General features: G+C 40.0%; 1 protein-coding gene and 1 long non-coding RNA gene across 16 annotated transcripts in view; one reads left to right on the forward strand and one right to left on the reverse strand.

Annotated features, from left to right (window-relative positions):
* LOC120312333 overlaps positions 1-2,336 on the reverse strand; it is a 97,291-nt gene extending 94,955 nt beyond the window's left edge. For both annotated transcript variants that reach the window (XR_005557861.1, XR_005557862.1), the window contains exons 1-2: positions 2,194-2,336; positions 2,024-2,103 (exon numbers count right to left, since the gene is read on the reverse strand). This is a non-coding gene — a long non-coding RNA (uncharacterized LOC120312333). The remainder of the gene's footprint in view (positions 1-2,023; positions 2,104-2,193) is intronic.
* The window catches only part of UNC80 (unc-80 homolog, NALCN channel complex subunit), a 185,213-nt gene that overhangs the window by 107,366 nt on the left and 55,541 nt on the right, over positions 1-22,306 (forward strand). For 7 of the 14 annotated variants that reach the window (XM_039352938.1, XM_039352942.1, XM_039352945.1 and 4 more), the window contains 10 exons: positions 2,249-2,452; positions 3,922-4,022; positions 5,955-6,152; positions 6,734-6,841; positions 7,837-7,975; positions 8,342-8,523; positions 12,380-12,511; positions 18,356-18,542; positions 19,317-19,448; positions 20,984-21,127. In XM_039352938.1, the coding sequence (XP_039208872.1) occupies positions 2,249-2,452; positions 3,922-4,022; positions 5,955-6,152; positions 6,734-6,841; positions 7,837-7,975; positions 8,342-8,523; positions 12,380-12,511; positions 18,356-18,542; positions 19,317-19,448; positions 20,984-21,127 (1,527 nt within the window). The remainder of the gene's footprint in view (positions 1-2,248; positions 2,453-3,921; positions 4,023-5,954; positions 6,153-6,733; positions 6,842-7,836; positions 7,976-8,341; positions 8,524-12,379; positions 12,512-18,355; positions 18,543-19,316; positions 19,449-20,983; positions 21,128-22,306) is intronic. The other 7 variants (XM_039352948.1, XM_039352951.1, XM_039352952.1 and 4 more) reach the window with 4 other exon arrangements.

Here is a 22,306-nt window from a genome sequence, read left to right on the forward strand (position 1 = left end):
GCATCTAAAATAGAGAAATGAATGTTCCTTAACAATGCCTAATTACTTATTATTGAGAAGAAGAAATCTTTGTGATACAGGACCAATACATAATTAAATTCAACAGTATAAAGCAGGTTACGTATACAGTATATAAAGAACAACTATAAAAAGAACAAAATTCAATAATTATATGTTACTGGAAATGTGCCAATGGAATTAATGTAGTGTTTGGCATTGTTTAAAACAGTGGTTCTCAACCTGTGGGTCGGGACCCCATTTGGGGTCGAACGACCATTTCACGGGGGTCGCCAAACAAGGCTGTCCGCCATTTCCCTCCCCCCTTTTCTTTGGCCACGCCCCTGGCACCCGGTGATGTATAAGTGGTTGGGGGTCACCACAACATGGGGGACTGTATTATGGGGTTGCGGCATTAGAAAGATTGAGAACCACTGGTTTAAAACAAGGTTTTCATTCTCTCTCTTTTCAGGAGGGGGGTCAGGAACAACAATAACAATGTATTTTAAGGAATTTTTAGAATGGATGAAATACAAATCTATAAACTCTTTAGTTCCTATTCAAAATTTTTGTACACTTCAGTGAAACCTCTACGGAATACAGCCTAATTGTTATTGTTGCTGTGTTACGTAATAATAAATTATTCTCCTTTCTTCTTTTCATTCTTCCTCTGTTCCTTTTTCCCCTTCCTCTCCTTTCAGCTTCTGTAACTGATTCCAGTACTGTAATATGTATTTTAGAAGTAGTTTTCTATTACAGGAATCCTTTGCCCGCAGTTAGGTTATAATTTAATCATAGAAACAACAACAACATGCTTGTAGCACATTAAAAATTACAAGATGCATTGAGGTGTAAGTTTTTTAATACCAAGTAGATTTTTAAAAAGTTACTCTTAATTCATGCATCAAATACTCTAGTCCCCAGAAGCTTATTCCACAATTTATCTCCTATCCTTTAAGAAACAGTGCAAAATCTTTCACTGATCTTGTCAGAGGAATAATATGATATTTCTCTGATAGTTTGTTACACAATATGCCACTTTCAGGCTCCTTGATAAAACTACAAAGCCAAGTAAATACAAATATGATTTCTGGTTAATCATATGCTAAAAGTGATCACTTGCAAAGTAAATTGTGCATTCACCATGATGGAGTGCAAATGTGTAAAAATCAGGATTTCCTCCCTCTCCAGCTGTTTAAAGCCTAGATCTTAACAAATTTAGATATTTCCTATTTCATCATTGCCCTTTCTTCTGGCCCCAAGCGACAACTATCATTTATTTGTATTGTGACTTGTGCTGTGTGTTCACTTTTAAATAGATGTACAGCTGAATGTTGCAACATTTGGACATGCATATTGCCCATGTACTACCTTAGAGCTGAGTGGAGAACAACATGCCAGTGACTGGTGCTTCAAACCATTCCATGTATTTGTGCTCATTACACACACACACACACGCACACACACATACACACACACAAACACACCCCCACACACATGCATACACTCAACATATACACAGATGTCTTTAATGCCTGAAAACCTCTGAACTATCTGAAGAGTGGGACCACATGTTGTTGCTTTTTCTGTAGAATTCTGGTGAAGTTTAATGTGCAAAGACGACGATTTATACAAAGGTAACATTCAGAGTGGATAAGCAAATGACATGCCTAGCTTAAGCAAGCAGGCCACCTACTATACTTACTACATGATGGAAAGTTATGATTCTATCACAAAATGTGATCAGCCTTGGGCTAGCTGGAAAACAGCTCTGTTCCAATGCCTTGATGGAACTTGCAGCTCAGTCATCGATAGCCAGTGACGAGTGTTCGATGGAACGGCAAAAGTCTTACCAGCAAACATGGAAAGATAACTATTCTATGTAAATAAGAGCAAATTGCTTGGCACTAAATATAGCTTTGTGATTCAGCTGTGGGGTTTCCAATAATGCTGATTGTAAAGTATTTGAATAACACTAATGGCTGGACTGAGGTGTAATACAATCTGAATAATAGATTTGTCTTACCTTTCACTAAGGCATCCCATAAGGGATGATTTCTAGAGCCATCTTGATGTTGCTTTGGAGGGAGCCTCTTGCTGGTCTTCCTTGAAAAAATGAAAAAAGGCATTGAAATGCAGGCGGAGGAGGGGGGAGGGTGAAAAGTATAATTTTATACAAAATATACATCATTATACTTTAAAATGGGGAAAAATAAGGGGGAAAAAGTCCTCTTTTATTCTTTTAATACAGTTCCCAGCAGGAAGATCAGGATAGGAGGCTCCCGCTTGCTCCAGATTAAAGGAACACGCAGTTTCCGGGTGAAGAGAGGGGGTTCCCTGTCCAGCATTCGCCGGGCCGGCAGCCTAAAGAGCACCAAGTTATCCCGTCAGGACTCAGAGTCTGAGAATGAGGAGCTGCAGCTGTCCCACAGCAGGGACACTGTCACTGACATAGGTAACACAGATGAGCTTGGTTAAAAAAAGGGAGAGGGATCTTGAGGTAGCAGCCTCCTTAGCTTAGGAGATCTAGGAAAGGGGCTTGGAGGCCAGGCAGACCTCCCATGGCCCAGGCTTGAATCAGGAATTCCCTTTCTTGCATGGACTTCACATTTGGCAAGGACAGAGCTTGAACCCTGCCAATACCTCCTGAAGTAGTCAGTGCTGCTCCACTCAGTGAATGCCAAATTTTAAAAATAGAAATGTTTGATGTGGACTCTGTACAGGCATTTTCCTGACTGCCAAACAAGTGCATGCCGGGATTAGGAAGGTATATATAAAAACAACATATATTATATATCAGTGGCATATATAATATATATGGTATTGTATATATACACTCACTCTCTCACACACATACACATCTCATTGCAATAGTATGTACTATGCATATACTTATATATACAATATGCATATATTTTGCTTTCTATGAGATAAATATATGTGTACTCGTCAATCTCCAAAATACTTGTTTCTAGAGATTTATTTTAGAGAAGAACTCAGAGACAGATACATCCTAAACCAATCTTTTTTTTTTCCGTTGTGGGTCTCAGTGGTATTGCCTGTGCTCTTTCTCTTCTGTGTAGACATCCAAGTCAATGCATATTTGCTTTAAGGGTGGGGGAAAGATGTAATTGGAAATACTGCCTTTTTTTAGCCTCAATACAATCCTATGCATATCTCCTGAGAAATTTCTCCCATTGAATTCAGTGGTGCTAACTCCCAAGCAAGTGGATATAGGATTGCAGCCATAATATCACAATACAGTAAACAAATTGTGTGCTAAAGTTCTGTCTGATTGGAAGGCCCATTGGCAATAAATGCATGCAGGAAACTCTGGGGTTTGAGAGAGCATTCTTCTGCCTTTTATTTTAAAATGTCCATCAGGATTTTTCTCTTTCTTCCCCCAGTGTTCCTTAACCCCTCGATGGGACCTAACAAGGCAGTAATTGTAACAAATTGCTGCCATTGCTGGAATATATGTATTATCTTTCTTTAACATGGAGCCCAGTCAATGCAGATCACTGAAACCAACAATTGGCAGAAGCATGATTATGCAAGAATTTAGTTTCTACTTACTCTCCCTCCCCTCTTCCAGAAAAGGGAACAATATTTATCCCTGATTAGTGGTCATTTCCATGGTGACTATAAATTATGCTTGTAATGATCAATCTAGCTAATTATTGGGACATGAAGAAAGGTTGGAGGTGACATTTTTAACTCACATTTCTTCCTGAATGTGAATGGCCTATTAAGAATTGTATGCTTCTGGCATATTATTCTGTTCTCTCTAAAAATATATATATAAGGGAGTAAAATCAATTGGTTTCATAACCCTGGTCTGGCTTACAAGCATATATATTAGATTCAAAATATTAGCATCAGAAGACAACTACTCTTGGATGTGTGTGTGTGTTTTTTTTTAAGAAGGAAGTCCTTGGAGTGCAAGTGAACCTAGTATAGAACCTGAAGTGCTCAGCAGCACTGGAACAGAAGATAACTATCACCGGAATATGACGTGGCTACATGTAAGTAGAGATTATTTTTGTTTCCCTAGAATTATATAACATTCACAGTTTGTCATCAGAGCAGAGGGGAATTAAAGTTGTTCCTTTTTATGAATAACAAAGTTTCAACTACTCAAGAATGTAATTGTCCTATTTCTAGAAATATTCAAAAGCGCCATTAAACAAAACTAGAAATAGAAGCTGCTATATTATTCAGTAGAATAATTTGCATTGGCCTTACTTTTGCCAAGACTCCCAGCACAAGGTATTTTAAGACTTAAGGAATCAACTGAGGCACTATAGCTGTTGAGTTTTACTGGTAGTCCTTGATCTATAACAATTTGTTTAGTTACCATTCAAAATTACAATGGCATTGAAAGTGACTTATGACCATTTTTCACACTTATGACTGTTGCAGCATCTCCATTGTTGTGTCGTGGGAACAGTGAGGCATTGAAGACACAGAGTTGAGATAACAGCTCTTTATTTAGTTCTCACAGAAGCAACTCTCGCAGCTGCTTGACTTATATTTATATGGACCGCCACTAGGCGGCGGCCAATCAATTTAAAGTACTCATTCCCGCCTAAAACAAAGGCTTAAAGTTATACAGACAGTCTATAATTCAAATAGAACAAGCAGTTAACCATTTTTTATAACAGACCTTATGAATTGCTTAATACATAACACCCATGGCCACATGATTTACATTTGGATGCTTGACAATTGGTTCATGTTTATGATGGTTGCAGTGTTCTAGAGTCAGGTGATCACCTTTTGCAACTTCTGACAAAGACAATGGGGAAGCCAGATTTACTTAACAACTGTATTACTAATTTAACAACTTCAGTGATTCACTTAACAAATGTGGCAAGAAAAGTCATTAAATGGGGCAAAGCTCACTTAACAAATTTCTCACTTAACAACATAATTTTTGAGCTCAGTTGTGGCCCTAAGCTGAGGACTGCTTGTATTTCCTAGAGCTATGTGAACGCAAAAAGTAGTATTTGATTAATTGCAGTTCAGTTGGCAGATCTTTCACTGGGATAATGTTTGGTGGACTTTGAAGATCAATCAGAATGGATAGATGAATGAATCAGAAAAAAAAGTGTAATTAAAATAATACATTTACAATGTGTCTAAATCCTATATCCTGAGCCAAATTAAGATGATTTAGAGAGATTCAGATGTCCCAAGTTAAAAGTGGATTTCTCTGATGCAATCTAAACTCTTTCAAGCTCTTATAGTTGTTTCCTAGATTAGTAATAACAGCATACCTCACAATCTTTCAAACATAAATCCAGAAGTCAAGGGGAGTAACATAGACAGATTTTTTAACTCCTGAAGCAAAGCACAATCCAGTCTAATCTAGCTATATTTACAAATCTCCATAATGCTATGGCCCTGATCTGTATTGGCTGTTTTTATTAAAGCTGTTTCTTGGCTCATCTGATGGCAGGGAGAGGGAAGGAGGATTCAGAATTGGCAAGCGTTCCTTCAATTCGAAATGTGTTTTGTGGTCAAGCAAATTGAGCCAATCAAATTTCAAGCTAAGCTTTTGCCATTTAAATAGCGAGTTGATATATTAGTAAAGAATACAATAAAATGTATTACAAAATGAAATGTGGAAAACTCTGCCATGGCCTTTGGAACAAAGGAAAAGGGTATTGTTTGATCTCACTTTGCACTGGAGCATTTCATTGATCAACTGCACAAATATGTTTAACTATTAAGGTTAATGAGTTGAGATATTTGCTTTATCTCTCATCCATGAGTTATTTGTCAAAGTTAGTGAAATATTAAATTGAAGAGAATGGGGAAGGAGACAAATAGTTTGAAAACATTTCAAAGATTTTGTTCTCTATGGTTTCTGATATCTAAAAAAGGAGGTTCACATAATTTTCTCTTGGCACAAGGACTGCAATTCTATAAACATTCATACTTCATGCTTCCAGGTGATGGTCTTGCTGTGCAACCAGCAGAGTTTCATTTGTACCCATATTGATTACTGCCACCCTCACTGCTACCTCCACCACAGTCGTTCGTGTGCACGTCTTGTTCGGGCCATCAAACTTTTGTATGGAGACACTGTGGATTTGCTTAAAGAAAATAACTTATTAAATGGTGTGGCCAGAGGCAAAAAACAAAAAGAGGTAAGAGGTAATGAATAAATTAATTAATTGCTCATTTTTCAGCTGCCTAGACATTTATTTCAGACTGTCACACTTGGCTGCTACTCTCTCACAGGTGAACAGATGTGAGAGGAGTTTCTAAGAACTATGTTTAATATAGGATCCTTCCCTTAGTGAAATAATTTATTTTTATTTATTAAATTTGTTTGCTGCCTATGTTGCTGTGATTGTTTTGGTACAGGGAGCAAAGGGGCAAATGAATGATGAAGCAAGCCTCATGGCATAGGCCCCATCCTTTTTGAGCATGTGTTATACAAATGTTGTGAGGGGTGGAGCTGACCTCATAATATTTGTTTCAACATTCTGATGAGACTGTTAGATCCTATGAAACCTGCATTATTTTGGATGATGCATCATTTTGGAAACAGGCCAAGAAGGAAATGTCAGCTTCTCTAATTATCAGTGGTTTCTGGTCAACAAGGGAAAGCTGCATTAGTTAAGTGTATTATTATCAGAGACAGAATTAGACCCCCCCCCCCAGCTTCCACTAATGACCTAACTTCTGAAAGCACTCAGAATTGTTTAGGTCAATTATCTTTCAGTGTTCAGACAAGTCATGCCTCAGAACACCGTCCCTGAAGAAAAGAGTGATGGATTCTAATCTCGAAGGAAAAAAAGACTCTGGAATGCTGAAATACATAAGGCATCAGGTAATGTGAATTTCATTTACTTACAGGAATAATTCACTAGTGTATATATATATATATATATATATATATATATATATATATATATATATATATATATATATATATATATATATTTCTCCTTTGACTTCTGTTTAATTATCTATGGTGTCTGGTAATACTGTACATGTGGTAGAATGTTGGCAATGCACAGTTTGCATTGCATGTAACATGTGATGGAAACATGATTCAGCTGCCCTACTGCCTTGCGCCTAGACACTATGTGCCTAGTAACATAGGTCTCTGTGAAGTCTCAGCACTATAGGACTGTCATATTCACTGTTGATAATTCAGATTATCTAATTTATCTATAGGTAGTCTTCAATTTACTACCATATTTTATCCTAGAATTACTATGATAACTCATGGTAGTTGTTAAATTGGTTACCACCTGACAGTGCTCAATTTTACAAGCTTTTTTTGTACTGCTTATTAAACAAAAACTGTAGTTGTTAAAAGAATGCCATTGTTAAGCAGACACTTAACAACCCATTTTCTTCAATGGCTGTTTTTTGCTAGAAATGGAAGTAAGCACCAGAAACCATCAAAAACCACTAAAAATCTCAGTCATGTGGGACATTGCAAATGGCCCTAAATGCAAGCCAGTTGCCGGTGCCCAAAATGTGATCAAATGCCCTCAGGGTATATGTATGTATGGCTACCGGAACTCCAGAACTAGGTTGAAAGTAATTCTGGGGAAGTCCATCATAACTTTGAAGAATCACTAAGTGAGGACTACCAGTACGGTAGAAGCTATCTAGATAAGTGTTCCCTAATTTTTACTTGCATTTTCTTCTCGGATCAGTTTTCTATAATCTCTTTAAATAATAGAGATCTCTGTGAAGAAGGCTCCAGTCTTCAGTACTCTTATTCTGTGTGCTACATTCCCCTCAGCAGAACATTAATATGTTTGTGAAGGCCCTATTTTATATTACTTAAGGCATGGTTTTCTTTTGCAGGTGATGAGCCTGTCACCAGCACCACTTTCACTGTTAATCAAGGCAGCTCCCATCCTCACAGAAGAGATGTATGGGGACATCCAGCCTGCAGCATGGGAGCTGTTGCTTAGTATGGATGAGCACATGGCTGGTGCAGCAGGTAAGAGGCTCCTCTCACATTCTAAGAATGCCCTCAAGAGTGCAAAAATCAAATCCTAAGGAATTGGAACTAACATAGTAGTTTTACCCAGCATTGGCTTCTGAGGATTTTCAATCTAATACCACAGAAATCTTCCTCTGCACTTCCTATGCAGCCTACATTTATATGCATTGCCACCTTGTCTTCTCTTCATGATATTTCTCCCCTTGAAATTCTTAGACAATTACCTTCTCCTTTTGTTATCAAGTCTGCTTATCAGCTTAATAAACAGACCTTCCACCTCCCAGCCTCAGGTACATCAGTAAAATAATAATGCTCCAGACTGTAGAAAAAAAAGATGTTTCATGGAATATTTGCTTTCTGCAGCTGCCATGTTCCTTCTATGTGCTGTGAAAGTACCAGAGGCAGTTTCAGATATGCTGATGTCTGAATTTCATCACTCGGAGGCAGTGCAGAGATTGAATGCCATTCTCAAGTTCCACACTCTCTGGAGATTTAGATATCAAGTATGGCCTCGCATGGAGGAAGGAGCTCAACAAATCTTTAAGGTGAACAATGTACCACCTGATATATTTCCATATAGTAAGTATTATCACTACAGTACTTGAGTTAAGTGACACTTAGGTCAGGTAATAGATATGTGTTGGAACCTAAACTTTCATAATATATTATGCTAATTCAAAATTTATAAAACAGCATGCTGGCTTTCAAGTTTTCAAGAACCTTTTATCAAGTTTAGTCAAGTAAAATGACTAAACAAATAACAACAATTACAAAAACTCTGTCAACAATTATGAACAGAACCAAAAGGACAAGAGATGAAAATTTAAACTCTGGTGTCTTGAATCAACTTCCACAGAATGAGGGAATATAGCTCCTTTGAGCTATAAAATGATATTAGCCTGTATCAAGGATTCACATAGCAATGCTCTTAATTTTTTTCGCGCCAAATATAAATGGTCTAATGTTCTATCTCCTTAGATTGAAATCCTTATGAAAAAAGGTTTATAAAATCTTTATGATTTTATCCTAAACTACGTGATTCAAAATCTGCCAAATTCAACTTACAGTCAATATTACCAATAGAGGAGAATATTTGTAGTTCAGAGTTGAACTGTGGGGTTCTTGCTACTGTCTGAGCTTGGTAATAATCTAGGTAACATCATCAATGCTAGAAGGGAACGAGGTTTGCTCTCTACTTATATACTAGAGACTTGCCCTGTCAGTGTTGATGGGAGTGTTCTTTGTGGTTATTTGATTAGGTTGTTGTTTACTGTTGTTTGTCTGAGTTTGTAGTTCCTTGATTGGAGTATTGTTTATTTTTTGATTGCTGGTCTAATATTAATCTTCATGTTAATGTCTGCTTATTTGGAGGTCGATTGCTGTGAGGACGTGTTTTGGTCTTTTTGTTTCATTTTTAGCTTTTTCATTTTCTCTTTTGAATGGTATGTAGATGTTATTTATTTCTATGAGCCTGTTGATGACTGATTTGCCTGAATGGCAGGCTTCCAGGAATTCTCTAGCATTTTTTAATTTGGCTTGTCCTAGGATGCTTTCCAGTTGAAGCTGTGATTATGTCTCTTCATGTGTTGTGAAATTAAGGAGTTTTCATCATATCCTCTGACTGCCAGATGGTGTTCATGATGTGCCCTGCTAGTCTTCTGTCTGCTTGATCTACATAGTGACTGTTACAGTCTTTACACTGCGTATCGTAGATGACTCCTGTTTTTTTTCTTCTGGGGCTGCTGGGTCTTTGTGTTTACTTAGGATATTTTAGAGCAAGGGTATCAAATTGCCGGCCCACGGGCCAGATGCATCATAGTGAAACCATGCCCACCCCATTGCTGGCAATGGCAAAAAAGTCATGATACATCGCGACACGTCACGTGACGTTGTGAGTTTGACACCCCTGTTTTAGAGGGCTTTAGTTGGTTTGCATGCTATGATGATGCCATGTGGTCGTAATAGTCTATTGGTGGTTTCTGAGATGTTTTTGTTGTATGGCAGTGTTATCCTTTTCACAGCTTGTGTTGGTTGTAGTGGGATGAGTGATCATGCACTTTTTAATAAAATTTCATGGGTATCGATTATGTTGAAAGATGTTGTATAGATGATCTGTTTCCTTTTCCTGATGTTCATGGTTGCTGCAGTGTGTTTATGTTTGTCTAGTATTATTATGGAGCTTCTCTTGTGGCAGGTTGGGTAGTTAATTTTGTAGTGGAGTATTTGGTTTGTTTGGGCAGATTTAAGATAGACTTGTGTTTCAAATTTGCCATCATTGCCTCTGCTGATTAAGATATCCAAGAAGGGTAGCATGTTGTTATTTTCTTCTTCCCTTGTGAATTTTATTCCTTTGATGATGTTGATAGTTTCATGTGTCTTCTCTAATTGTTTCTTTTTTATTATAACAAAGGTGTCATCAATGTCCTGGATCCATATTTTGGGTTCTATGCATGGGAATCTCATAGATTCTAGGTGTTTCATCATGGTCTCTGTTATGAGTCATGAAAGCAATAGCACTTAGACTGAGACTTATATTCTGCTCCATAGTGCTTTACGGCACTCTCTGAGTGCTTTATAAATATCAGCATAATGACTCCAACAATTTTACTCATTTCAGAAGGATGGAGTCTGAGTAAACATTGAGTCCCATTAGGATCAAATTCCAAGTTGTGGGCAGAGTTTGCTTGTAATACTGCATTCTAATCACTGTGCCACCAATTTTTCCATCAACTCTGAATAGAGTTTGATCTAATTGAGTACCATAGACCACACCTGTGATAAGGTCGTTTTAGATCACAGGTATCAAACTCGCCAAGTCCCATGACGTGTCATGACACATAATGACTTTTTTTGCATTGCTGGAGCTGGGGTGGGTGTAGCCTTCGTATGATGCAACCGGCCTGCAGGCCAGCAGTGAGACACCCCTGTTTTAGATTCTCCGTTCTCCTTCTTGATTCTTCTGATGACTGATTTCACTCTGCTTTTGCCTTTGTAGAAACGTAGAACTAAACTTTCCCTGGATAATAATGCTAAAATTATAAATAATCAATTGTACTCTTGCTCAATTGGTGGGAAAGATAAAGCAGTGGTTTGTAAGCTGTGGAAAACACTAGAAAAAAACATTGTAGAGAATAAATCTTCGGAGGTGGAGTTTTAAGAGATTTTATCAGAAGCCTTAACTATTAAAAAACAGTCAATTGTTTAAAGCAGTTTCTAACATAGTGGATCATACAAATTCTCTATTAACTATGCCATATTGAGTTTCTGAGAAGATTTAATCTAGTTGGAGCTGATAGGCAAGTTCTAGTTTTTGGAAGCACTGAGAGTGAAATTCTAGTATACATTTTTAAAGAATGCTATGAAGTAAACTGCACATTGTAATCCCAAAATAGCCTGGTTCCTTATAGTTGTTAAAGTGTAAATGAAATCATTTAGAGGGTCTTGTCATAGCCCTTTGAGGTAGGCAAAGTCTCAAAAAACAGGAAGACACAACATGGAGTCTAAGGAATGAGCAAGGTATTTAACAGGGGAATTTTAGAAAAGATGACTCAGCCCAGAAAAAGCAGAAAGGGTGAGAAGGAAACTCAAAATATTCCCACCTTGATTTTCTTTGGTATAAGAAAAGAATAAAGAATATTGTACAGAGAAACTCTGACAGACTTTCAAGATTGTGATATTTCATCCCAACATGGATTCCAAGAGTCATCTTTTCTAAAAATTCCCCTGTTAAACACCTTGCTCATTCCTTCTCCCTCCCCAAGGCCAAGTCCATATTCCTTCACATTTGCAGATCTATTGTTCTCCCATGTGAATAGCTATTTTAACCCTATACTTTATAGATGAAAGGAAATAATATATTAGTATTATGCTTGTCAAGAGATATGGTAAGATGATATAATGAAAGAAAAATGACCAAATTCATTGGCCTTCAAATCTCCATTTCCTAATACTAGTACTTTTTCTGGATGCTCTATATTGAGAAAAAAAGAAAAACAGTACAGAACTTTTGGAATATATACCAATGCCGATGAACACTGACTTCCCTCCTTGATCAAAGCTAATTTTTTTATTATTTCAAGCAGTTCTTATAGTGCTTGGAAAATGCTTGTTTGCCTAGATAAGAAAAAGTTTGCTTTGCATTTTATTTATGTATTATAATTAAGTTTTAAAAAAATAAAGGAATCCTAACTTAACCACTCAAAAATTTCAAGAAGGAATTACTTGCTTTTCCATTGTATTGTGTGAGGAAAAATTGTATTTTCTAATTCTTCTTTATCTCAGGATAGAATTAAATAAATTGACATATTTTGACATTTCCTTGTTCCTGGAAAAATGCATTTTCAGGAGAGATATACAAGAGAGATTATTATTATACTGAATCTTCTGGGCTTATTTTTACAGATTCCTCCACCAAGTATTAACTTCACCCTGCCCTCTCCAGTGCTTGGAATGCCGTCTGTCCCTATGTTTGACCCTCCATGGGGTCCCCAGTGCAGTGGGAGTGTGCAGGACCCCATCAATGAAGATCAGTCTGTAAGTAGGACATTCTTTGGAATGGGCACCTGTATTTTAGAAATGAAAAGCTAACTGTGGTAGAGGGTGAAGCCAGGAAGAAAAATATATACCGGTAAGACAGCTTAATAAATCCTCAAGGCATCTTTCCTCAGGCATCTTTTAGAAATAGGATTGGTTTATTCATGCTTAGTCTTTTGTTTCTTAATATGCAGTTTAATAAGTTCTAATTATATCCTTTTGGAACTGTTTTTGTTATCAGCCTTATACAGCTATTCTTTTTTATGTATTGTTTTATCATAAAGAATAAAACACAAAACAATAAAACAAACAAGCAAAATGAAACAAAACAAAAGCTTACATTCAACCCTAACAACAAAAAAGAAAAAAAATCATGTACAAAAGAAAAAGTGGTCAATTAAATTTAACATTTAACATGTAGGTTCCGCCCTGGCTGGGTGCTAAGGTGAGCACCAGGGTGATAAAACTATAAAAGTTTAATTTAATTTAAAAACGCCAAGCTTTCGCCGTCACCTGCCGGCATCCTCAGGGCTTAAAGCGCCAGGGAGTGAGAGAGTCTCTTATAAGCAAGCCAAAGTCTGCGCCCGGCTCCTCGATCTTGTCATCGGACCTAATTGGTTAGATTGTGCTCCGGTGACTCGTTTCTCCCTGCACCCCTTTTTTTCGCGTGTGTCCTCATTTGCCTTCTTTTCTTTGAGCTCTAAAGTAGGTGGAGCAGCCTCTGTTCTCTGTTCTCTCCCTCAGGTTTATCTAGTGGTTTGCATTTCTCCTTCTCCTTCTCCCAATCCACATTTGCACGACTATTCTCTCTCTGAATGTTTTCCCTTTCATCCCTAGTACCTCCCCCTTGTGCCCAACTGCTGTCAAGATGGTCACATGTACCACTCTGGGTTAACTTGGGTGTAGTAGTAAGCTGGGATGATTCAATAAGTTGTTTGTCTATGCAGCCAGTCTCGTAGATGCGGTCAAACCCATTTAACATGCTCCCCCCCTTTTCTTTCGTCTCCTGCACTCTTTTTCCCCGCGTTATAAACGGTGGTCTCGGTCTGGGGGGAGGTGGGGTTACGATCTTTCCGAACATCACAGCATTCCTCTTCCATCCTCCTCCTCGCTCCGTTGCCTCTCATTCTTGCGTGCCTGTGACAAGGATCTTTGGAGTCGATGGGTGCTGTTGATGTGAGGCGCGGTAGGCTGATCCTGCAAGCTCCGCCCTCTTGCGCATTCCTCCATCCGGGTTCGCTCTTCTCTCCGCTCTCCAGAGTGTCCATCGACTCGCAGTCGCTCCTAGAGCTATCCCACACCCCATACATCCCCAATTCGGTTGGCATTATAGAACGGAGGGGTTGTCCCATCTTCTTCGGATCGATCATCCTATTCCTCTCAAGCCGTAGATGAGGTGTTGGTTTTAACAATCCCCCCCCATCTCCGTCTATATTGCCTTCTGCCGTATCAATTGGAAAGTCCCTGGTGTTCATAGTATGGGGATTCTGGGTTTTAGTTTTTATCGCCCTCCTGGTCTTTAGGGAGCACGTCAACATTGTGCGGGTGGTGGGGGTTCTCAGACGTTGTTCTTCATCCTCTGGGTTGTCCACGACTAGTCGGGGGGTTGGCATGTTCTCCTTGGTTTTTCCACTAGGTCTGCCGTCGGGCCGTCAGTAACGGGACGGGTAATTGGCTGCACTCCATGCTCTTAATGTCAAGTGTGCAGAGCAGAGGTCAATGTGTCGATTAATGGAGTTACTATTGGAAAGCCATGCCTCTTTGAGGAGGTGGCCTCCCTTTGTGCTGTCACTTGCCAAGACGCATACCTCATTAAAATTAAAGCGGTGGCCCAATTCCGCCATATGAACCCATATCTGGGAGTGCTGCTCGCCCCTTTTCACTGCTAGTCTGTGCTCATGGACCCTAGTCTTCACTCGTTTTGAAGTCTCCCCAACATAGTTGCATGGGCAGTCCATACAATCGATCCTATATATGGCTGCCGATCTTTCCATGCTGGGGAGCGGGTCCTTGGGGCGCATGATGGCGGCCCGTAGCGTTTGGTTGGGTCTATGTGCTACCTTTATGTTATACGGCGCCAAAAGTCTCGCAGTAGCCTCTGAGACATTGCAGATATAGGGGAGGGTGACACGTGTTGTCTGTGGCACTAGTTCACGAGGTGGTGGGTTGCTCCGAGATTCCGATGGTATACTAAACCGATTAATGAATCTTACCGGGTACCCATTGCGCCTACATACTTGAAAAAGATGGTTTCTTTCCTCTTTCTTTGCTTTGGCAGTACTGCAATGTGACTCTACTCGTTTGAATAGAGTTCTGACACAACTGACCTTATGGGCTGTCGGATGGTTACTCTCAAAATGGAGAATCCTGTCCGTACAAGTTGCTTTTCGGTATACCTTGGTGGTCAAAGATCCAGTTGGCGTTGGACCAATACATCTAAGAATGCCAATACGCCCTGATTTTCCTCCTCCATGGTGAACTGGATGTCTGGGTATACCGAATTCAAAATACCCATAAAGTCAGTCTTGTGCTGCTTCTTGATGACTACAAACGTGTCGTCCACATGACGGGCCCAAAATTTTGGTTGGTACTGGGCCATCGCTATGTGTTCCAAACGTTGGAGCACCCCCTCTGCTATTACACTGGAGATCGGAGACCCCATTGGTGTTCCCTTAATTTGTTCAAATATAGTTCCCTGAAAGGTGAAGTAGGTCTTTAAGCAGACTCCCACCAGTTTAATAAGATCCTCCATCTGGAGGGAGTCCTGATGTTGTTCTTGGTCTCCCTGATTCAACCGGTCTTTAAGGACCGTGACCGCAAGGTCCTGCGGGATGGAAGTGAACAGGGAGACCACATCAAAAGAGACCATGAGTTCATCTTCTTCCACCCTCAGGGCTCTAATTCTATTCAGAAATTCATCAGCCGATCTCACAGTGGTGTTATTATTACTGGCCAAGTGGCAGATACGTACGCTCAGCCACTTGGAGGTATATATAAACAAGGCACTTGAATTGCTCAATGACAATACTGCATATAGAGTAGTGAATAAAGACCCCACCACTACTCTTAGAAGCTTCTTGATGACTTAAAACGGAATAGGAGGATGGGGGAGGATGTGCTGAGAAAGGTACGCCCTGGCGACTCGGCTCTTGCCAGGTTCTATGGGCTGCCCAAGATACACAAACCCAGCGTCCCCCTCCGCCCTATTGTTGCATTCAGGGGCACCCCTACCTCGGAATTGGCCAAGTGGCTGAGCGTACGTATCTGCCACTTGGCCAGTAATAATAACACCAGTGTGAGATCGGCAGACGAATTTCTGAATAGAATTAGAGCCCTGAGGGTGGAAGAAGACGAACTCATGGTCTCTTTTGATGTGGTCTCCCTGTTCACAAGACTGACTTTATGGGTATTTTGAATTCGGTATACCCAGACATCCAGTTCACCATGGAGGAGGAAAATCAGGGCGTATTGGCATTCTTAGATGTATTGGTCCAACGCCAACTGGATGGATCTTTGACGACCAAGGTATACCGAAAAGCAACTTGTACGGACAGGATTCTCCATTTTGAGAGTAACCATCCGACAGCCCATAAGGTCAGTTGTGTCAGAACTCTATTCAAACGAGTAGAGTCACATTGCAGTACTGCCAAAGCAAAGAAAGAGGAAAGAAACCATCTTTTTCAAGTATGTAGGCGCAATGGGTACCCGGTAAGATTCATTAATCGGTTTAGTATACCATCGGAATCTCGGAGCAACCCACCACCTCGTGAACTAGTGCCACAGACAACACGTGTCACCCTCCCCTATATCTGCAATGTCTCAGAGGCTACTGCGAGAATTTTGGCGCCGTATAACATAAAGGTAGCACATAGACCCAACCAAACGCTACGGGCCGCCATCATGCGCCCCAAGGACCCGCTCCCCAGCATGGAAAGATCGGCAGCCATATATAGGATCGATTGTATGGACTGCCCATGTAACTATGTTGGGGAGACTTCAAAACGAGTGAAGACTAGGGTCCATGAGCACAGACTAGCAGTGAAAAGGGGCGAGCAGCACTCCCAGATATGGGTTCATATGGCGGAATTGGGCCACCGCTTTAATTTTAATGAGGTATGCGTCTTGGCAAGTGACAGCACAAAGGGAGGCCGCCTCCTCAAAGAGGCATGGCTTTCCAATAGTAACTCCATTAATCGACACATTGACCTCTGCTCTGCACACTTGACATTAAGAGCATGGAGTGCGGCCAGTTACCCGTCCCGTTACTGACGGCCCGATGGCAGACCTAGTGGAAAAACCAAGGAGAACATGCCAACCCCCCGACTAGTCGTGGACAACCCAGAGGATGAAGAACAACGTCTGAGAACCCCCACCACCCCCACAATGTTGACGCGCTCCCAAAAGACCAGGAGGGCGATAAAAACTAAAACCCAGAATCCCCATACTATGAACACCAGGGACTTTCCAATTGATACAGCAGAAGGCAATATAGACGGAGATGGGGGGGGGATTGTTAAAACCAACACCTCATCTACGGCTCGAGAGGAATAGGATGATCGATCCGAAGAAGATGGGACGACCCCTCCGTTCTATAATGCCGACTGAATTGGGGATGTATGGGGTGTGGGATAGCTCTAGGAGCGACTGCGAGTCGATGGACACTCTGGAGAGCGGAGAGAAGAGCGAACCCGGATGGAGGAATGCGCGAGAGGGCAGAGCTTGCGGGATCAGCCTACCGCGCCTCACATCAACAGCACCCATCGACTCCAAAGATCCTTGTCACAGGCACGCAAGAATGAGAGGCAATGGAACGAGGAGGGGGATGGAAGAGGAATGCTGGGACATTCGGAAGGATCGTAACCCCACCTCCCCCCAGACCGAGACCTTTGTTTATAACGCGGGGAAAAAGAGCGCAGGAGACGAAAGAAAAGGGGGGGAAGCATATTAACTGGGTTTGGCCGCATCTACGAGACTGGCTGCATAGACAAACAACTTATTGAATCATCCCAGTTTACTACCACACCCCAGTTAACCCAGAGTGGTACATGTGACCATCTTGACAGCAGTTGGGCACAAGGGGGAGGTACTAGGGATGAAAGGGAAAACATTCAGAGAGAGAATAGTCATGCAAATGTGGATTGGGAGAAGGAGAAGGAGAAATGCAAACCACTAGATAAACCTGAGGGAGAGAACAGAGGCTGCTCCACCTACTTTAGAGCTCAAAGAAAAGAAGGCAAATGAGGACACACGCGAAAAAAAGGGGTGCAGGAAGAAACGAGTCACCGGAGCACAATCCAACCAATTAGGTCCGATGACGAGATCGAGGAGCCGGGCACAGACTTTGGCTTGCTTATAAGAGACTCTCTCACTCCCTGGCATTTTAAGCCCTGAGGATGCCAGCAGGTGATGGCGAAAGCTTGGCGTTTTCAAATTAAATTAAACTTTTATAGTTTTATCACCCTGGTGCTCACCTTATTTTAAATATGAATATTCCCAGGGTTCATATTTTTAGTGTTATTAACCATATATATATATATATATGTAGGTCTTTGGTTGTTCGGGTTTTCTCCCGCGTAAAATTGGAAGTGTCTTGGCGACGTTTCGACGAAGTCCCATTCGACAACTTCAGGCTGGTGTTTTCAGCTTCGTGCTTCGAGCAGAAGCGGGAGAAAACCCGAACAACCAAAGACCTATATACAAACACCCGCGAAAACCTCAGAAAACAAATATATATATATATATATTCTGAGTTGAGTTTGGTGAAGTAGTATTCAAGTATGCAAGTGTCTTTATAAAAAACAGGGCGATTTTTTTTCAATTGCTTTTTTATTGGTTTGATTGCAGAAGTCGTTTTCAGCCAGGGCAGTATCACGTTCTCATCAACGAGCAGAACACATTCTGAAGAACCTGCAACAGGAAGAGGAGAAGAAACGTCTGGGCAGAGAAGCTAGTCTCATCACTGCCATACCTATCACCCAGGAAGCTTGCTATGAACCTAGCTGTTCCCCAAGCTCAGAGCAGGAGGAAGAAGGTGCACTCACTTTGTACTCTGGAATGGGTTTTTTGGGATAGCAAGGGTTAAAGTCATCACATGAAGACATACACCACATAAGAAAGGCAGATTTTTTCTATATTTATATTATCAGTTATTTCTACTTTCAAGAGCTGCAAAGAGCCATTACTGGTTAACATCACCAGAAGATGCAGAGCTGCAATCTTTGTTCCTAGTTTTGTTTTGTTTTGTTCTTTCTTTCTTTCTTTCTTTCTTTCTTTCTTTCTTTCTTTCTTTCTTTCTTTCTTTCTTTCTTTCTTTCTTTCTTGGAAGCAGCTTTATATATGGTACCTATTTTCTATGTAGAAAAAAGAATAAACTATACTACTGAAATTTAACAGTGTGATTTGGAGGCAGTGAGGTTAAGGCAGCAAAAATAAGGCACCTGCAGACTACAGGAAATGCCTATCCCTATCTTAAATCATTGGTGGTATGATTGCTTCGGACTTCCTTAACTGGTTTCTGCTACTGAAATGCCATAGGACATATGAAATTGTTCTGTTACATGTAAGTCCAGGAAGAGCTTCAAGGGCCTCTACAAATTTGTTATACAAACGATTCTGCTGTTGGCAGAATTCCTGAAAATGGATCTGAGAAGAACTGATACAAAATCTTTTCATATCCCTATATAGATACAATAAAATACAATTAAGTTTATTATTCATTATTATATAATAAAATGGATTTCATTGTTGCAGTTAATCAGCAGACTACATAAATAAAAAAATAAACATCTTCTATTGATTTTATCAGTAGAAGAAGTCACCAACTTGGCATCACGCCGTCTGTCTGTGAGTCCATCATGTACTTCCAGCACATCACATAGAAACTATTCTTTTCGACGTGGGTCAGTTTGGTCAGTGCGTTCAGCAGTCAGTGCTGAAGGTAAGGGAACATTAGATTGTGGGGTTGTCTTATGAATGACTCTTAATTTTATTTCTGTGTTAAAATGTCTTGGAAAAGATGCTACCAGACTCCTGGGGTTTTTTTGCCACTATAGACTGACACAGCTATCTTCCTACAATATTTAAAATACGTTTATATAATCTTCAATGCGAGATGTCCTAATTCTCATCATGATAATAACTTTATTATCCAGGGAGTAATCTCAAGTTAAATCAACAATTTTAATGTGGATATTATTTAAAATCCAGTCTGGGTTGGTCACTGAGACCAGAGGTTTACTCTTCTGAGTTTTTGGACTCACACTGGAGCCATCTTCAGGGAACTTCTCTCTAACGGAATGTGTTAGACCAGTGATGGCGAACCTTTTAGAGACCGAGCACCCAAACTGCCACCCAAAACCCACTTATGCATCGTCGGGTGCCGGGTGGGTGTGGCCCATTGGGTGGGCGTGGCTGTGGTGGTAACAGCAGACTGGGTGGGACTAAAAAGTTCAATCAATCAATTCCAACTTTGCAAGATCTTTTTTTTTCCTGCGAGAAGTTGAAATTGACTGATTGATTGAACCTTTTTTTTTTGTACACGGTGGTGGAGGCCTAAAGCGAAAAGGTTTTATAAAACCCAGCTGAAGGCCTAGGACTGGAGTGATGGCGCGCATGCCCACAGAGAGGGCTCTGAGTGCTGCCTCTGGCACCCGTGCCATAAATTTGCCACCACTGTGTTAGACATTCCATTCTTTCTAGTATTCCGTTAGAGAGAAATTCCTGAGGATGGGCTCCAATGCAAATCTAAAAGCTCAGAACCTCTGGTCCAGACTGGATCTTAAAATAATATCCACATTAAAAATTACTGATCCAGATTGGATCTTGTATCATTATCCTGGACATGTACAGTGATGAGATTCAAATATGTGAACAACCGATTCTCTGTATGGATGCTGCTTCCAGAAGTCCACTCTGGGCCTGGGCAACAAAAAATTAGCTATCGGCTCTGCCGAAGTGGTGCAAAGTGGCTGAATCCCACCACTGGACATGTATATTTGCCTTCATTCATGATATTATTTTAGACCCTATTATTTTGTGTGCTATTTAATGTGGCAGATGTCTTTACATTAAAACAGTGTCTGCATCGCTTGTGCCAAATCTGCTCACATGATTAATTTTGTTCATTTTCAATTGGCTTCTTTCACACAGATAAACTTGAGAAAGTCCATATATGCATCTTATATAGGCAGCTAATAACATAGAAGAGTTTCTGGTTCTAGTAGCAAGCACCCCTTAAGCATAATATATGAATCAAACATTACAAAAAGTGACTTGTGCTTTGAAACAAAAGTTTTACATTGTTTTGTCAGTAGATGCAAAAATGGTATTCATTTGATGAGTGGACTTGAGTTAATTTATCTCTTATTCAGGATGGGGTTTCTTACAACCAGATAGTAGTTATATAGATAAACAGGAATAACTATAGATGAAATGTCAGAAATATTTTGGACTTTACTTCCACATCATTTTTAGATGAAGAGCATACAGCAGAGCACACACCAAATCATCATGTACCACAACCCCCACAGGCAGTGTTTCCTGCATGCATTTGTGCAGCTGTACTTCCAATAGTTCACTTGATGGAAGATGGAGAAGTACGGGAAGATGGAGTAGCAGGTACTCTTTTAGTTTAAAGTTTTGGAAAGCAATTGAAAATATCTGTACTTCTTTTAACAGCAAGTAGTGTCAGCTAATAAAGAAATATTTGTCTTATACACATAAACACATACCCTACTTAGGTTTCAGATTCCATTCGAAAATGGTGCTTCAGAGCATTTTTCAGCAATTCTTTGAAGCAACTGTGTCTTTTCTTGGGATCACATAGCAGGGGAGATGCAACATTCACATGATTGCACAGAATGAAATATCTTTCCCAAATTATTCTACACATGCTGCACAGTCCTTATGTACATAGACAATGTGTATGCATAGAAGCATACACAGTCAGTATAATATAGTGTATGTGAGAGAATACATATGACTGATAAAATTGTTAAGAAAAATTTGATGTGGATTTTTTTTTTACCATTGTCTCTCTTCAGTCTAAAGTTCTATTCAAATTTTTATTTCCATTTACATTGCCTGATAGTCTAGTAAAAATTAAAATCATTTAATATTCTCCAACAAGCTTTAGTGTGGTTTTTGATCTGCTTCAATATTCTACATAAGCTTTACCTTTAACTGTAAAACTCTACGTAGTTTACCCCTTTTCCAGATATGGATTCTGACAGAATTTGACACTGAAGTATGGAATGGCTTGATTGGAGTAAGTGTTGGAGGTGATAGTGGAAAGCATTGAATTCTATCAAAAATTGCAGATACTGGTTTGTTCAGGGTAATCTCTTTTTTTCTTCTGAAGCAGTTTTTCCATGAATGTGGAATTTCACATTGTTTTTTGATCAGAGATTCTAGCTGAGTCTTTACTGTCACTTGAATAAAATTCAGGGTCAGAAGGCGGCTGCAATGGAAGAGCTGGCAGAAGCAAAAGATCTGAATTCAGTATCTCATTAGCATCTTTTGGTGAAGGGGAATCCATAGATATTTTATCTTAAAGGACAGAAGGGCTGTGCTTTGCTTGCTCTGTGTTCCAGTGATGTATTCCTTGAAGATGTTTGTGCCCTTTCCCTTTTTTAGACAAAGGGGTAGACAAAAATATCCCCCACAATAAGCAAATGTGAATTTATAGTCAGTTATGCTTTCCATCATAACTCAGTTCTCTCTTCCCATTTCTATTGAGAAAAATACACTAAGATCATACCCTGTTCTAAGCCATAAAATGGCATGCTTGAATTTGAT

The sequence above is a fragment of the Crotalus tigris genome, unplaced genomic scaffold, assembly GCF_016545835.1.
Source record: "Crotalus tigris isolate CLP2741 ecotype Arizona unplaced genomic scaffold, ASM1654583v1 scf7180000018485.2372832, whole genome shotgun sequence".
Lineage (NCBI taxonomy): Eukaryota > Metazoa > Chordata > Lepidosauria > Squamata > Viperidae > Crotalus > Crotalus tigris.